Source organism: Lepidothrix coronata, unplaced genomic scaffold (assembly GCF_001604755.1).
Source record: "Lepidothrix coronata isolate B3197 unplaced genomic scaffold, Lepidothrix_coronata-1.0 Scaffold174, whole genome shotgun sequence".
NCBI lineage: Eukaryota > Metazoa > Chordata > Aves > Passeriformes > Pipridae > Lepidothrix > Lepidothrix coronata.
The window spans coordinates 789174-807803 of record NW_016690354.1 but is presented as its reverse complement, the minus strand read 5'-3'; the positions used below and the strand labels follow the sequence as shown (position 1 = coordinate 807803).

The 18630-nt window shown below is 39.8% G+C and overlaps 1 protein-coding gene across 1 annotated transcript in view; it reads right to left on the bottom strand.

Annotated features, from left to right (window-relative positions):
* LOC108504747 (ovostatin-like) overlaps positions 1-11170 on the bottom strand; it is a 31953-nt gene extending 20783 nt beyond the window's left edge. Inside the window, exons 1-13 of the mRNA XM_017830118.1 lie at positions 11106-11170; positions 9382-9565; positions 8551-8707; positions 7541-7593; positions 7051-7071; positions 6138-6306; positions 4826-4910; positions 4032-4149; positions 3282-3402; positions 2944-3053; positions 1935-2093; positions 985-1209; positions 709-766 (exon numbers count right to left, since the gene is read on the bottom strand). Coding sequence (XP_017685607.1) covers positions 709-766; positions 985-1209; positions 1935-2093; positions 2944-3053; positions 3282-3402; positions 4032-4149; positions 4826-4910; positions 6138-6306; positions 7051-7071; positions 7541-7593; positions 8551-8707; positions 9382-9565; positions 11106-11170 — 1525 coding nt within the window. The remainder of the gene's footprint in view (positions 1-708; positions 767-984; positions 1210-1934; positions 2094-2943; positions 3054-3281; positions 3403-4031; positions 4150-4825; positions 4911-6137; positions 6307-7050; positions 7072-7540; positions 7594-8550; positions 8708-9381; positions 9566-11105) is intronic.
* Between the last annotated feature and the right edge of the window lie 7460 nt (positions 11171-18630).

The window sequence follows — 18630 nt, the reverse complement described above, 5'->3', positions numbered from 1 at the left end:
ACAATATTGCCTTTCAGTCTCAAACCTGGAACTTCCTACGCCAGAGAAAATAGACCAGTCTCCTAATTTAAAGGACAGTTCTCTTAATGTTAAGAAATATGAAGTTCTTATCTACATGGATGAAAACTACTAGTGCATGGACAGGAGGTTAAGCTTAAGACCAAAGATGGTAAATATGAAACCAGTCCTGCATGTGGAGTGAGGCTTACTTAAGCCACCTCCTGAAGACTGGAAATAGGCCAGGTTCTGCAAGAAAAGTTATTTTAAACAATGAAAGAATGAAGGATAGGATTACTGTCATTTGTGGGTATTTTGAGACTTCTGAAAGTGCAATGAATTTCGAGAGTTAACTGCTAAATATCCCTTTAAAAAGTTTTATTATTCTAATTGGTGAAGAGTAGGATGTCACAGAATAACTACGAAACCGTAAATACTCCTTGGTAAGAAATAAAACATTCCATATGTTTGATCACAACAAAATTTTCATGTTTCAATTAACAAGATAAATTTGATTATGATATAGGGGATTGGCTAGATGCTGCAGCAAAAGCAAATGATACTGTGTGTGGTAACAGGTTATGGGATTTAGGAACTAGTACCTGATTTAGCTACAGTTCTTTGCTTTCATCACTTCTTACAAAACTTAATTTGTTCTGGTATTCAGAATGGTGCTCTGAAGTATGAGTAGTAATATGGTCTAGAACTTACCACCAGAAATGCTGACTTGCTTCTGGCCACTGAGAGTAATTTTTCCTTTTGTCATCACCTGGGCATAAAAAAAAAATCTCATGAAACAGGATCAAAAGCACCTTCTCCTTTCCACAATGAAATAATTGTTTTTGAGTGGTATTCTGAAAAGCCTCAAAGGCCTTGAGGTCGATCCATGATCTGTAACCACTGTCTGGTTGGGAGATTTCTGCCTTATATGGTGTTCAAGAGAAGGTGAAAGAAAAGAGATGTTTTGGGAGTCACATTAGCACTCACTACATAGTAGAAGTTTGTGTGCGTGGTATTGCTGTAGCCCTCTCTGTTCAGGACGTAGTGAACGTTGATTGTTCGCTGCTGGCCACAGCTGAGCTTCTCTGGCACTGGCTCAATTTTCAGAAAGCTGTTGGTCCGTGAGTAGAAACGCCGGACAAAGAATGAGGCTTGGGGCTCATTATGACTCCCCCAGATAAAGTCTGCACAGTCATCTGGTGCCTGTCTGACCTGTGAAATAGAAAAATCATACATGGAAAATCAACAGTGTGGAAAATAAAAAAAAAGCGAGGCAGGTGAGAGGCAAAGACACCTTTCCTCTAAAATACTCTGTCTGGAAGCTGATTTTGTGGGGCTGTTTAAGCCAAGAGCAAGAGCTGGTGTGAAAAATTTGTGCTTCACCAGTGCAGAGCAGCCTATTGCAGTAGGGAGGTTATTTCAGATTCTTTCAGGTTTGGGACCAGCTGAATGAACTGCTAGGATTTACTGTGAATTAGAATGGCACTGTTCTCAAACAATTTGCTTTTTCTTAGCTCTTCCCATCATACCAGAGCAAAGGCATGACAACACAAGAAGACCATGTGATGGCAACAGGCATTAGTTTCTTAGAGCAGAAATGCAGGGAAGCAGGCAGCAGCTGTAAAAAGATGTTGGCATGCATCCAGGCTGAATGGAGAAGGCAGTGCAGTCTCTGAGGAAGGTTCTCTAGCACAGAGAATGAAGAGAAGGAAGATGAAGGCAGAAGGAGCTTCCAGTGGGAGAGAAAAGCAAGGAGGTGCTGAAGATCACTACAACTGAAAAACATGACTGGGATACAGACAGTGTCTTCTCAGACACTCGAGTTTCTGGTGTTTTCTCATATTAGTTTCACATAGGTTGCAGGTTTTGCTTCTAATCCCTCTCTCTCCAACAAAGTATTTTCTTAATGAATTAGACTGTAGCTTGTATTTACTTACTGTCAGCCTAAAACTGGGATCAAAGAGGTTGGACGTGTCAATAGAAAAAGCAGCAGTGCCATTTTTGTTAGTGGTATAGTTGGCCAGATATTCTTCATTGAGCTCCAGCAGGACAGTCTTGTTCGCAGCAGGCTCACCATTCACATTTGTCACAGTGATCTGAACAAAAAAACAACAAATAAGGGATTCACAAAAAAATCCAAACAACAACAAAGAAATACTCTGCTTACTAGAGGATGCTCACTCAAGCACTGAGGACAATTGCAAGGAGTAAAAATCAAGAGTGAAATGTACTGAAGAGACAAACACTCCTCAATATTTTGAGGGACCAGTTCTGTGACAGGCAAAGACAGGCAATTCCCATCAGTGTAGAACAAAATATATGCTACAGAGGGAGGAGGAATATTCTTTGGAGAACAATGTTTAACAAACATAAAGTAACCAGATGATTTCATGGCCACAGGTAACCTGTGGAAAACAGCAGCATCTTTCAGCTCCTATGCATCTGGGCATACCCACTGTCTCCACTGCATGTCTGGATGATGCTGTACAGGTCATCTTCCTTTTTGTGCTTGAGTTTATCCTTCATATCTAGGTCGCTAACAAGTCAGAATGTGCTCCAATACCTCTACTGCTTTAAGTAAACATCCCTGGGATTGTGTGATGCAACACAGGGTAAATTCTACCTTCAGTTTAGGCATAACTATTGCTGAAGCATTTTCTTGAAGACTCCTCTTCCCCACTCATATGACCTTTCACTTAGTTGCCTTTTAGGCGTCCTTTGACTATGGCAGAAGTGAGACCCTAACACTCCAGGTATGATATAATTTTATTTGTTTCTCAAGGAGTATTTAATGTAACAAGGGAACTATGAAGTCCCTGTTATCTGGAATTATCATGGGAAGCTGACAGCACAGAGTTGGGGGACAGCCATAAATGGGGCAACATGGAGATCATCATGCTGGACCTCAGAGAGTTTTGGTCTAAATGTATCCTCTTATACACTCACTTCACCATGGTAAGGAATTCCCCTCTTGTAATAGGAATCCATATTCTTGAACAGCACTTCGTCATTTTCATTGTTGACTGCAACATAGTCAAGGTCCTTCATCTGGATACCTGTGAGGCACACCCAGTATAAAGAAGAGGAAACAGAAATCAGTAATGGGAAGAAAGCTATTCCTTTTGATAAGCTGTATGGAGGGGTAATGCTCAGGAGGGAGACCTACACAAAGAAAATGATGATTGTTCATTATTTGCCACACAGACTGTGATCCAGGGGATTCCTCTCAGGAATTTCCATTTATTAGCTTTAATCAGCCACTCACAATATGCACTTGGTGTTACCTGTCCCATTTTCAGTGACGATGCTTTCTATGTTGAGGCTGGTATACATCCTGGCATAGCTGCGGTAAAGCTGGAATTTTTTGATGGAGATGACAGTGTTGAGGCAGCCATCTTTTCCCAGCTGAAAAAGCAGCAAAAGGGAAAACACCATTTTTCTCAAGGTTTGGAAAATTGCTCCTAAATCTGTACTAGTGGGACTCTGAAGAACTCCCCTCCTGCCTTACATTTCGCACTCCCCATCTCCCTTCTCAGATCACTGTTTCAGTACCATTTGCTCCAGTACATGGAAACTTCTCTCCTTATCCCCCCTAGTCTTCTCTACGGTCATGCTCCTTCTTAAACCCATCTTGCATAATGCCTGCATTCTATGACCACAGCACTTTGAGTCCGAACTAGTGGAGAAATTAATAATTTGTTTGAGTGCCCTCAAAGACTCCCAGTAGAGGTCTCCTGATTAGATTTGGCAAGAACACAGCTCTGATATTTTAGGAATGATCACAAATTTACAGTTTCATGTTGCCCTCCTTCCTACTGACTCTTTCTGAGGGGAAAATCAAAGTCTTCTGATGAAGTCATTTGTAAAAGATACATTCATGGTCTTTCAGCATTCCCTACAAGATGGTGAGAAAAAACACACCTCTGAGATTGTCTCTCTGGTATTCCCTTGGAAATGAATGAGGCCATCATATACTGTGCTACATGTTAGGTAGGAAAGCAGACTGGAAAGAACAGACTTATCATGTATCATACCAGTCCAGTGACAGCTTCACAGGTTTTCTTCTGGTTTTGTTCACACCGTGGACCATAAAAGTGTTGCTGACACACATTGATTTGGGCTTTCCCTTGTACTGGTTGGCCATAAGTGTACCTAGGAGAAGAAGAGACACAAGTATTCAATCATGTGGATTTAGCATGAAACCTGCAAAAATTGCACAGCAGTGCAAATTCTAAACCCCTCAGGATTGCCCAGACCACAGACAGAAGATCAGCTGGGAATTACAACCTGCTAGCCCTAGCAGAAGTCCCTTCTACTATTTTTAGGCTGTTTTTGACATTTTGTTAAAAAAAGCCTGCTTTGCTGTTGTCTTTGCATAGTCATTCTTCAAGGTCCAAAGCTGGAAAGTGGTGCTGCACTCAGGGTTGGGATGTCATTCCCTGCTGCTTGCTGTTTCTCACTAATGCCTTGCACACAGCAGGTCTTATTGCAGAAAGATCCCTATTCACCCTGTTAGCTCATAGCACCCTGCACTTTGGCAGTGTCACAGCCAGCAATTTTAATGGTAGACTCTCCTTTTCTGTATTAATAAAAAACAACAGCTAACAAGGATGTAATGTTTGATTTAGACACAGACAAACCCTTTCAGTTTTTATTCTGCTATGTGGCAGGAGAAGAGTTATCATATTTTACATCACAGAATTCATAGCTAAAGGAATTGCTCTAATCCGTGCTCTGAATTGGCAGCAGAATCTCTGTTTGCCAGCACAGCACACTGTCCTCTATCCCAAGTTTGTTGTGCACAAACGTGTTGTTTTCAGATACTTACGAAGCACAAACGTTCACACTGATGTCTTCATCAAAGAAAGAAATCCTCTTTGGCCCAGCCGTTGTCACTTTAAATTTTGGCAGCACTGAGAATGCAATATGAATATGACTAATCAGCAATTGCATGCCACAGGCAGGTGTGTGTGTGTGTAAGACAGCAAAAAAACTGTTGCCAAAGACATTTTCACCAACAAGGATGAGGAAATGGTTCAAAGAAGAGTTTAACTAGGAACTGTAGGATATTACAGTAGAAAATATAGTAGAAAAAATAATCTTCAGTGGTAAAAGGAATAACTTCTTTAAAATTAAATAATAATCATACTAAGAATTATAATAGATACAGTAAAAACTGCGATAAATCACTTTAATCTCTTTTCTTAAAGAAAAGGGTGGGACTAATGCTGATGTCTCAAACTACTTAAGCCCTGGAGAAAAGTTATTATGCAATCCAGCCCCAGTGAAGGAGAAGTGCAACAGATTGAGTGGAATATTCACTGACAGAAGATCACTGACACTGCCTCTCTTCAGTTTATTTTTTATCCCAGGTCACCAGCAATACTGACAACATATCTGGAAAAGGCCCTTTTCTTGTGCACCCGTACACAGGAGACTGGAAGGTGTGAAAGCACTCTGGAGGGTAAACAGGAAAGCTGCTTTAACGCCCTTACAAAAAAACCACACAACTGGGAGTTGTCCAAGCTTTCTCTGGGGACTACTAAGGAAAATCAGCCACTGTAAGATGAGAAAACTTGTAAGATCAAAGCGATTTTAGTAACTCCCTGATACGGTCGATTCCAGGATCACTATAAGGGCTTTGGCACCCACACTACCCATTGCTTTCTATCTTGCACTTCCACTGGCTATCCACCCTTCCCCAGTAACAAACTGGTACCTGTCCTGTAAACTGTTTTTTAGGTATCTTCAGATTTCTACTCCATAGTGCTCTTCATATAGTGATGGCATCCACAAAGGAGGACAGGCCTGATTTTCATTTTGCCTCTGAATGGATGGGGAGTGTAAGGCTTGAGTGATAGGATGTGAATCCCAGAGTCACACAGTAACTTTGTGCCAAGCCCAGAGAGGAATTAGACTTCTAATTTAATCAATGAGAAATACTGCCTTTCTCAGATTTCTTTTGAAAATGAAATGCCCTTCTGCCTTCATTTTGTCCACCCAGTTCTCTCCATGTCTTTCTTTTCCAGACATGAGGTGGAGAATTCAAAGGACTTAAACTCTGCACTAGTAGATCTTGTCTGATTTAGGTAGAATCAGCCCTATTGCTAGCACAGGGTAGTTTGTAGGCCTTTGCTTACCATATTCCTCTACTCTGAAGGAGTGATACTCTTTTTCACCTGACTTTGTCTCCACAGTGATGTCGTAGGACCCCAGAATAGGCTCTGGGATTAGTGGAAAGGAGAGCTGGACAATTCCATGCTTAGATGCTACATCCAACCACTGGAAGATCTTGTTTTGCTCTGGATCCTGGAGAGGAGAAGAAAGAGATGTAGCCAAGCCTTTGTCATCCTGTTTCTTGTCCTCTCACCTTCTTTCAAGTGTTGTCTCCTGATATATTGGCTAAGTGCATCACAGGTTGAATGTGATTCAGGGCTGGTGACATGTGCTCTGACTTCCCAGTAATTTTCCATCTCCGCTTCTGGATTAAACAACCCTAAGTTTAACTGTGAATCACCTAAACTGACAGATGATCTCAGATCATTCAGAAATACTCCCTGACTGGGACACAGGTTGCTTATTCATAACTCTTCCAGCATAAATCTTGCTGACTCGACTCCTTCTGTGAAACAGGAATATTATGCTGGCCACCTTCAGAAAGCACTTTGAGATCTAGTGATGTGAAAAGTGGCAGCAGATTGATTCATTGTTAGCCTGTTCCTAGCAGAACATGGCAGAAAGTTATTATTCTTATGCCTGTACGAGAATGAGGCTATTTCACCACCCCATTTATTGTAGTCCTACCAAAGACTGGACTGAACACTCTTGTTTGAATTCTAACGACAGACACAGCAACAATCTCGTGCTGTTTCTGACTAAAAGCTCCAGTTGCGCTGACTTTTTCTCCTCTAAGGCTTGATAATGGATACTGCCACTGTTCAACTCCAAGTTCACCGGCTTTTTAAAGAGTGCTCTGGATGAGCCTCCCTCAGCTATTGACTCTATGGGGAATGATGAAGCATTCTCTCCAAAGCAATTTGTGGCATCTCTTACCTCGATGATGATTCTTGGATACTGGAGGAGGAAAAAAAGAAGAGAAAAAAATTATCAAAACATCAGGAAGTTCACTGTGGAGATTGAGAAATGCTAAAACATGAAGAAGGCTCTGAACAGCTTTCTCTGGATAGAGAAAACTGGGCAAAGCAAATAATTTGGAACTCATGTCTGTAATTTTAAAAGGATAACCGTTTTGGAATTTATCTTTTCTACAAAAACATCAATTTTTTTTCTACATACCTGGGCCAGGTAAAGTGACTACAAAACCTGTGTACTGTGAAAGATTTCCAGAAGTGCTTTCAGACCCTTTGCCCTCTCTAAAGGTAGGGAAAGGATGGAGAGTGAAGCTAAGGAGTTAAAACAGTTCTCAAAAAATATCAGGAGGCCTATCCCATGCCCTTCTTATTCAATTTTTAAGTGATAGAGTCTCAGTGAACAGGTACCTTAAGAAGGTGCTTGAAAAGTCTTGACTATCAATCATACTTACTATCTCCTGAACAGGTCTGAACTGGGTGTCCAAAGCGACTACACGGAACAACACTGAAAAAGACATAGAACAAAAAGGCATCACAGAATCATAGAGGTTAGAAGAGACTTCAAAGGTTGTCTCGTCCAACCATGAACCTAGCATCACCATAGTCACCCCTAAACCATATCCCCAACTGCCACATCCAGATGCTTCTGTCATTTGCTTTATTGGTAGTGACAAACCACTTTGAATATACAACTAAAATAAAGTTTACCCAGGCTTTTTGGGAGAACTAAGGAGTCCCCAGAGAACTAGAAAGGATTTGATTATCTTAGCCAGTGAAAAAAGAAAACCAAAGTAAATGTCAGCTGAAATATCTTTAATTATGACCCACTGGGACTAAAGTAACCTCTATAGTAAATACAATTACTCTATTCTGCCTTCAATCCTTCTTGAAGGACTCTATTCTTTGGAGCGTTTCCTAAAAAACTGTGTTACAAACCAGTTCAATATAAAACTCATAGATAGAGAAGGAAGAATTTGTCTTTATTCTAAGTGTAAACTCTCTGCAGCACTGAAGTATAATTATACTAGAGAGAACAGCTCACTACACTACAGCTAGTACTGTCATTTAAAAACTGTGATGGAATCAGCACTTTGTAATAGATCAGCAGTTAAGTAGAAAGAGCTGTTGACAGGAAACAAGGTGCTTACTTCATTTTTATGTTAATTTTATTAGTTTCAAACTTGACCTATTATTTTCTGTATTTTAAGGATACTTTTTATATGACTGCCCACAAGTAAACCCGACAGAACTCAAGGTCCTGTAAATGAAATTAACTCAGTAAAAATACATGAACTCTACTAATTTGTGGCAATTTTGTAAATTAGTCCTATTTTTCACTAACTTTTGGTGATCTCAGTATCAGATGAGGTCTTTTATTCCACAAGAGGAAGTTTTTGTTGTTCTAGACCTGCCCTTGCACTCAATTTCTCACTTCTATAGCTGACTCAAACTCATGATCCACCTGTTTGCCCTGGTTTGTAGATGGGTTTGTCCGTCTGGATGAAGACAGCATTATCCACATTCTGAATTGCCACTGATCTTCTCTCAGCTAAGTCAACTGTGGTGCCTTTGGCAGAGAAGGAAATGAATGCCACAGGATCAGAAGTAGCTGGTGGGACCTGGAGAGGAACAAAACCCCAGAGGAAAAGTGATAAATGAGATATGTTGATGTTCCCTGATGCCCAGGGTTATTGAGTAAGATACTGACAGTCAATTGAGTCAAAAATACTTTATACAAAGTCATGAGAAGCCCCATCATGGCAGTGACATAATTTCTGCTGTGGAAGTCCCATAACCTGTCACCAGGTACTAAGATTTGTAGCTATTCTCTGTCTTGTGCATTTTCTAAGCTCATGTAGCTACCTGCTTGCATGCAGGTTGCTGCAGCCACATACCTCAATTCTGAAGTGTTTTCTCCTGCTGCATTCTGGAAGACCTAACCTTGGGACTTTTTTGTCTTAACTGTATAGATCTTGCAGAGTCACAGGAAAGGGAATGAGCATCACCCATCTGGGTTCTCCAGCTTGACCCTTAGACAGTCCCAAATGGAGCATGCACCTGTGATGACAATCTAAAGCTTTTTTCTATTCACTCTGTGAATGGAAATGGAAAGTCTTTTTCTACCTTGCTCCTACAGCCCATATGTCTTTCTTTTCCCTATTTTATAAGTCTTTCCAGCAGTTTATCTTTTTTTAATGCACTTCATAATCTTTCTCTCATTGACAAGGAGAGTCACGGTCAGAAGTATTTCCAGCTTCTACACGTTCTTCAGTAGTTTCAAAAGAGAAAATACCTTGAATTCACCACACTTGAAGAAATCATTCTTTGTCACGGATTCCTCAAAGAGATTCTTTCGGATACTGCCATATTCCAGGACAATATTCACGGAGAGAGGCTCAGTGAGGTTGTGGAACTGCACACAAGCAGCCTGTGGAGAGTCACTCCGCACAACTGATGGGACCAGCAGCACATACTGTCTGTAAGAAGGTAAGACCAGATCAGAGAGTTCAGTTATGGAGGAAAGTCAGAGCAAACAGGAGAGGAAAACACCACTAAAAGGTGTGAAGGAAGACATGGTCCGAAGCTTGCTCAAATCAGTGGATGGATCTCTGTTTCTTTTGATGAATTTTAAATAATATGCTAAAGTAGTACAAATGCCAGCATTTTAACCCCTCACAGTTCTTCCTGAGCTGAGAGACTGGCATCATTCTATGGAGTGTCTTATCCAGCATGATACTGCATCTTTCCATTCCATGTATTTATGCATCTCCGATTACTAAACACCTGACAAGCATATCTGCATTTATCCTCCCTCTGTAACATCCTATAAGGGGGAGTGATATTTAGCTTCTTCTAGCGATCAATGACAAAAATGCTGGTTACTTGCTGCAACAATTTTTAAATTTCTTTTTCTCTGGGTATCTCTCAGATGCGAACTGACGTAAGTCAACTCACGTAATGCACATGAAATGATCCCGCTTTTCCATTTCACAGAATATTTCAGAGAATGCTCAATCTAATCTTTATGCTCTATTGTGTTTCCATGCCTCTGTTTCCATACTTCTCCCTGTGTTCTTTCCTTTGTTTTTTTTCTTCTATTGAACTGTTTAATTTATACTGCTCCCTATATTTAAGGCAGCCTTCCTTCCCCAAATTCTTCCTCTGAAAAGCATTTCTTCATATTTGCTATATTTGTCCAAAGTTCTGCTGTTGTCCATCAGTTTGCTACCCAAACTGGTCTTTCCAAATAATGTATGACTGAATTAACTTCTGTAGCACAACATGAATCACACAATCTTTTCATTCTAATCTGATCCTTTCCCTTTTTTTTTCCCACAGCTTTGCTAGCTCATATTGCCTTTATTGTTATTTTCATTTGTTTAGTTCAGGCTGCATGAAATTCAAAGACCAAAAATAAAATTAATAAAATTAACAGTGTATCTGAGAAAGCTAAACTCTCTTTCACAGTGTTTTCATTTAGAACTTTTGAGAATGGGATTTAAGCTCTAATGTTGGTGCATTTTTGAAAATTGCAGCTGAAATCTTCTGTTTGTATAAAGACAAGGACATTGACAGTGCTAATACAAATACTGATACTAATAATGCTAGGATTGCCATTCAGCATAGTCCCTACCACCAGGCATTACCTGGCCTGTGGCACCTCCTCATATACCATGCTCCCTCTGTGCTGCTGATTATATCAATCCTGATCATTAGTATTACTTGCTAGTCTAGTCTTGAATCTCCTTCCCACTTTACCCATGCACGTCAGACTTTGTCTACTTCAGTTTCAGGTTTTTGTCATTCAAATTAAATTTCATAGCAGTATCCCTCATAGAATGATGGAGAGCATCATTCCAAACCGTCCTTCACTGTCATCTGCTTCCATTTCAGACACATTTAAGGAACTAGTTCTCAACATCCTGTTTATTATATAGCAGTGCCCAGAAGAAATAAACTGGTGGGAAATATAATAAAATGTGTTATCATAAAAACACAGAATGTACGATCACTTACGTTTCAGAAGACACTATGGCAAACCAGTTCAAAGACAGAATACTCAGAAGAATCCTTGACCACATCTCTACCTGTGAAGAAAGGAGAGAGACTGATCTCAAGTTGACAGCTTGTCTCTGGTTTTTAAATTGGCCTGAAACAGTGCTCCACCTCCATGGCTTCAATCACACTCTCACAAAAGACATCTACATAAAATTTGCATATGTTCATTTTCCTCCCTACTGCCTGTTCTCACACTCCTTGAACTCTCAAACAATAGCTTTGGAAAGCTCTCGTATTTCACATAGCTCTGTGAGGTATTGCAAGCCAAACCGGTTCCTGCCCATATGATTGTTTCATTGAAGCTTACCTCTTTGATTGTCATGTCATTGGCTGAGGGTTCCTTAATGTTTCAACTTGTCAGTATTTGCCATTGCCTAAGTATTTCCTTATTCTGCAGCAATCTCCTGCAGATAGATGTCACATAACAGAAATAACCATAACACAGTGCTATTGTGTGTCTATATGGGGTCCTCAACAGTTAAAAATACAGCATCAATTAGAATACAACTATATCTGCATTCAGAATGGCACTAAAGGAAACTCCTAATCGTAATCTGGATTTCTTACTGCAGACACTAACATTAAGCAAGGAATGGTGTTGGCTAGTTGTCTGTCATTTTCACCAGTTGCCAGGACAAGAATATCTCTAAGGAAAGGAATCTGATAACACTACTTCATTTGTTCACTCATCCGTCTGTCAGTCTGCTTTCCCCCCGATCCCTGCTCCCCCCATTAAACAACTTGTAAGTCTGTTGGTGAATTTTTAGTAAATATGACTGAGAAGAAGTTTCAGAATAATCAAGGTATATAACCACAAAATAATTTAGACAGAATAGGACCTCCTGACATTATGTGGTCCAATGTCTCCTTCTAAGCAGTCATGTTTTGAATGTCTTCAGGAATGGAGAGTCCACAGCATCTCTGGACACCTGCTCCCATGCTTAATCATCCATGCTGTGAAGATTTTTTTCCCTTATATCAGAATTTCCCATATTATAACTTGTGTCCATTTTCTCTTGCCCTTTCACTGTGCAATCCTGGGAAGAATCTGTCTCTTCTCTATAATCCCACTTTACATTGTGGAAGACTAAAATTATGTCCCCACAAACCTTTGTTTCTCTAGGCTGAATTAAATGAGACTGTCTTTTTCTGTAGGTTTGTCACAGTCTCTGAACATCCCAGTGACCTTCCACTGGACTCCCTCTGGTCCATCAATGCCTTTCTTGCACTGGGGAGCTAAATCTGGATGCAGAACTTCATCTGCTAAATAGAGGGGAAGAATCAATTTCCTTGATGTGTTGGCTAAAATATTGGTAATACTACCAAGGAAACTAAATAATCTATGGTAATTGGGCACTGCATTCACACTCTTAATAAGGAAATGGAAAAAAAGCCAACCTGAAACAAAATAAGGTAGCCAATCAACAGCAATGTGTAACTGCAGCCTCAGGGATGTAACAGGCAATTTCACTTCCCATTTGTCTTCCTCAGCTAAACAGATGATGAATGGGAAGAGGAAGCTGAGTATAATGTAGGAGTAATTAGGAACATGAAAGAGTGCTAGGGGTACTGAAAAAGATACTGGACAATGCAGAGTGGCCCAAAGTTATTTCAGCAGTAAGAGGTATGAGATGGAAATGAGGGATATATAGTAACATGGTGTACAAATAGATGTGTGCCTGTTGAAAGCCAGATTGTATCCATTTCACTTTTCATGATATAATACATTCCTGCAACTGTGTAGCTAATGATTCAGTCATATGGGAATTTTTTTCATCAGCATGGAGGCACTAAACTACTCATGCTTAAGCAGCTTACCTACCCATCTTTCCCAAAAGCTTTCTGATGATCAAATTGGGACACAAAGAAAACTGCCCTGGATGCTGCTGGAGTGACAGTCTTTTCCAACTGCATTGCTAGTGAGAAATATTGCATAAAGCTTCCTGGAATGACCTGAGCTTATAGTGCCAATGCTTGAGTGGCAGGTGGTTGTTGTGTAAACAGGGCAGTCACATATCAAAGGAAGCTGCTTGCATTAGTTGTTATGATATCAGAAGACAGTTAAGAATACGTCATGGACCTGTTTGTATTTGCAGCTTTGAAGTGCCTCGACCCCATCTCTTGCTCTAAACAGGTACGAAGTTACAGTCAAAAAGAAAGTAAAGAGGGAGAAGGAAACAGCAAGCAATTCCAGGGTCTTGGTACAAATTGCTCAGGAAGCTCACTCTTTATTTAAGTGCAGTGTGCTTTTAGCATGAACATAAGAGGGCTTTGTTGTTTGATAATGGAACAGAAAAAGATAAACAGACACAGAAAAGAAAAAGACAAAGCATTTGAAAAACTGAAATCTTAGAAGACATTATGTTCAGATAATTGAAGAGTACACATTTCTCTGGGAAAAAAGCTATTGAACTCATTACTTTAGTGAAAATACTGATTTCAGAGGATCTCTTGGTATTGTAGCAATTTTTTGATAAAAACACATCACTACCATGTCAGGGATAGCTCTTAAGATCCCAGTGCAAGGGGAAAATTATTCCAGTTATCTTTTGTAGTAGGGAAAAAGAAGAAGCTTTCAGTTGTATGATTAAGAAGCTAGGAGCTAGAGGGGATTAATCATCTAGAAGCACGAAGATTGGCATTTAACATGGAGAGACAATGAACCTCACACTGAGCAGCACTTACAAGAAAGACACACCAAAAGTACCTTGATCCTGGAAGTCATAAACAACTCATCTGTGGACCTTAAGGTGTTCCTGCTTTGTACTGGCATAAGGAGAGATGTAACTGAATATCACAGTTTGGCTAAAAATTTAATGAAATGAGGAACAGTTAATTTCCTTTCAAATAAAGTTGAATTTGCCAATCCATTTTATCATATTAGATGCACCTACCCTCTTCTTCTCTTTCCTTTGGGCACACACACTCGGCAAGGCAATGTGAAGTTTTTCAGCCAAAACTTATCCCACTCACTTTCTGTGAGCATTTCAGTGTTTATCACACACACTGTTCTAACAACAGAGCTTTCCATGAGGTTGTGACTAATCCACTAATCTAGGTTGTGTAGATCATCTCAAATATCCCTACACAATCCCAAAATGCGTAGTATAGCTGTATGTGCAGAATCTAGACACTTATTTTAGTCACAAATTAGAAAATAAAACCATCAAAGAATATCCATTTGCGGTGCAGAATTCTGCATAGCCTGAATGTGGAGTTGAGATGTTCAAATTCTTGGTCAATACTGATCTGAGTCATGCCTGTTTCCCTTTTTGTCAAAAGGAAGTTCAGTACAAATATGAGCAGTTTTTAGCAGAGAAGCCTTGGACTTTCCAGATGCGTGAGTAATATATAATTACTTGTTTCTGTTCTATGGCTCCACTTCATATTTGCATAACACTGCATTGCAAGGACTGTGAGTACTTTCTAAGGCATGACTTCACCTGAGATGACGTGCAAACAATCCACCACACCCCACACACCACAATCCGTGTTCCATTGCCTGATTTCTTTATCTATCACAGGTAGATGTTGGAGCAGAGCCCCAGCTCCCATTTCACTTCGGCAAACACCCTTAGCAACAGTCCCAGGCTAATTACTATCCTGTGATTTTCTCAGAAATCAATATCTGAGATATGCTTTCCCAAAACACATTTATCAAATGCACTGTGAGAAAACATTTTGTTTTAAAAAGCCAACATATTTCTGAATAGTGTTGTGTATGTCTTGGAGTTTACATATTTTGGATGAATTTGCCCACACAGACTTCTACTCTTCCAACGCATATCCTTATCTGCAAGGTTTGCAAGTGAAAGTATTTCTTAGAATGTTTGGTGGCAACAGCAAGCTCATGGTGTGTTTGGTAGAGTATGTTATATCATTTCATGTTGAATTGAGGGAATATTTTTCTGATATTACTCATTTTCTGTAATACTAAAGATCAGGTAATATTAAACATTGTAACACTGTTATATTGAGAACAGCAAGCCACACACTAATCAGTCCCTGAAAGGTCTTTGTTACAGATAGACTGACAGTAAATAAACCAGTATGCTGTCAACATCAACTTTATTGAACATATTTTAACCCTGCCCATAATAAATTAAGAATTGCAACCTCATATGTCATGAAACACTTGAAATACCAACCATTTTTCTTTATCTATAAAGTGTAATATATACAGACATCCTTGAAAAAAACCTGCTGTGTCTGAATGATGAATATACGAGGGTGTAAACATAGCAAGGCAGGGCAAGGAAAAAAAAAGTTTAAAAAAGATTAGTAAAGACAATCAAAACTATCATCAGTCTTTCTTCGGAAACAACAGAAATAGGAAGTCTGCCAGAGAATCCACAGAGCGACGTAACAAGAAGAATAGAAGATGAGGTCAAGAAGAGTGCGGGAGCAGTGCAAACAATCAGTATTGTTACTTATTGTTTTAGTTAATCTAAGTAGTATTAAATATTACTGTATTTAAAGTAACCACTTGATATAAAAATTTCATTTATCATAAAATAAAATGCCCAACAATCTATGGACAAGGCATTTTTTGTGTAGCAATTATGTTGCTGACATTCTGAATTAGCTCAAAATCCTGAAAAAAATGCCATATTGATTCAACTCTGAGATTTGGTTGTTACAGACCTTTACCATAAGAAACCATGAACATTTACTTCACCTTATCAAAGAGGACAAAAATATGTGTCAGTTAGCCCTTTAAAGGGTAAAAATAATTTTTCCTTCAGCAGAAAAATTTTCTTGTCATCACTATTTTTCTTGTTCCTTTATTCTTATTGTTCTGCTACTTTAGGGAGACATAGGCTGACTGACTCCCTAGGCTTTAAAAGAGTCAGAAAGTAACTGAGTTAAAATAAAGAAACATACTTGAGAAATTCCTTTTTGAAATGTTATCATCTCAAATTTTGGATTTTATTACAAAGAAAATAGAATCAGTTCACTTCAGATTCAGATTCTGAATAACCTCCCAGTCCCTGTGGCTAAAAGAGTTCATTTGGGTTTCATATCTTTTTGTTTTCTGATGACGGCAATACTCAAGCCTCCACACTAGCTCATTTAAAAACCTCCCATTTTACCCTTTTATAAACATCCACACTCTGACAGTCAAATCATTAGTTTGCAATAGGAAAGTGAGATTGATACCCCCAAAATATTGCTGCTTTTCCTTCTCTAAAACAATCCAGTTTGGGGCCCCTCACTTCTAGAAAGTCATTAAGGTGCTGGAGAATGTCCAGAGAAGGACAACAAAGGTGGTGAAGGATCTAGAGGGTAAGATCTATGAGGAAGGGTTGAAAGAGCTGAGTTGTTTAGCCTGGAGAAAAGGAGGCTCAGGGGAGACCTTTTCACTCTCTACAGTTGCCTGAAAGGAGGTTATAGGAAGGTGTAAGTTGGCCTCTTGCAGCCAACAAGTGACATGACAAGAGGAAATGGCCTCAAGTTGTGCCACAGAAGATTCAGATTGGAACAAGCACCTATGAGCAACTATTCCCCAGCTGCATGGTCCAATGAAACAGAAAGACAAGGGGACTCCTACATGCAGGTAGCCAGGCATCTTGACCATGAAACTTCAAACCATAAACACTACAAAGACCAGATGATTTCATGGATAACCTGAGAACTAATTAACATGGTCTTATGTTCTGCCAGTTGTTCAGGAGAATCGGTAGTTCAAAGACAGAAGAGATCTTGTACGGGGTGATGTGATCCCTCTTGGTATGTTAAGACCTCATTTTCTCTGCCTTTTGAACAATGCATGAGTAATAGCTCCAAGACAGGCCTCACAACTCCAAGATTTCTATGTAGTGCAAAACATTTTTCAGGTGTGTTATTTCATCTGACAAAAGCTTATAGGCTTTCTTCCTGGTGATAGGAAACAACTGCCACACGCAGTTTCAGGCCATGCACCTACTGTGCTACCTACTGTAATTTTGCAAGGGGTAGCACTCAGTGAACTAATCTGTAAGCAACAGGATTCTGGAGAAGCCTTTAAGAGTGACTCCTCAGTCAGCACAAACAAGCCTTTTGTATTCCTCCCCATTTTGTCTGAAGAGCCAGTTATTCTTCCAGTGACCAGGGATCAAAGTCTCTGCAGATCAAATCACTTTGTGTGGTCATCTCACAGTTTCCAACCTGTAAGATCACATGGCAGGTCATTCCTTTAAGGAATTTGCATTTTCTAAGAGAACCATTTTAGATGCTACAAAGCCCTGACAGTTGTTGATGTCATTTGGGATCATGGGAGTGCTCTGTGTGTCTGTGTAGATCTATGTGGTGTGTATGTGTATCTGTGGGGTGACTGCGCATGTGCCTACTGGGAATAACATGGTCAGTCTTGCTGCTGGTTGCATATAGGAACAAGGAGCTGCAGCATTTTCACCTCTATTGGGCTGACAAATTCAGCCCTCCCTAAGAATCTTTTGCACTCTGTCCTTTATAAGACACATTTAAGGACTCAAGCACAAGCAGAGGGCTCTATCTGCTATCTGATTAGGGAAGACATTTCAGTAGAAAGCATGTTGAAGACATGAACAGAGCTTAAAAGCATGTTACATTATTTGAGAACTACTTCTTGGCAAACTCATTATTCAGGTCTTTTCTCAAGATGAAAAAAGAAAACGAGCAGAAGCACCAGTGTCCCAGTCTCTCTCTATTCTCAATGAAAATCTTGGAAATTTATTAGCACTCCTAACTGCTGAATTCCTAACAATAAGGCCATAATGCAAAAAAAGGCTGATAAATTAGCAAATAAATGCTTTGAAATATTGTTTGTGTTTAGTGTTCCTAGAGATCCTCACATGTAATGCATGACTGAACATAGGGAGTCCTTACACTGAAAACCATGCCTCTGGAAGCAGCTTATTGCAAAGTAGGGGCTTTACATTTTTGTAGCTGAGAAACACCTCAGATCTGCTGCAGCAACAGCTAGAATAAGAGAATAAGTCTAGATGTGGCCCAAACCTACATTTTATTGTATGTATCTTTACTTTTAGCATATTTAATCTTATAAACAAGACCCAAACCCTTCACCTAGGTTAGTAATTGCTCTAATTTTCTGTGTGTCTGAATCTGACAGGAACAAATTATCTTTCTCTCAAGCAGTGAATACAGTTTGATCAATGCAAAAAGCAAACGCTTTCTGGCAAAAATTTTAGCAAATCTGAATATCCTGAAAACTGGGCTATGTCACCTTCCAGTCTCCAGCCAGTCTTCTTTGGCAGTGGTGCTGCAGTACAAGGACTGTGTTTCTACATGCTCCTCTCAATGCCAGATCTATTTTCACTGTAATCCTGGATTACACTGCTGTGTTGCAGCCTTCTGACCCTTGTTCAGGCTCTATAGGAGGTAATAAAAATGGCAGTTCCTGAGGGAACACAAGAACAAGTCCAGTCACATAGCTCAGGACTCTTCTGCACAGAAGGGAAGGAGGCCCTCCAACCACAGTCCAAAGCAGAGCTGGTTTGGAGAT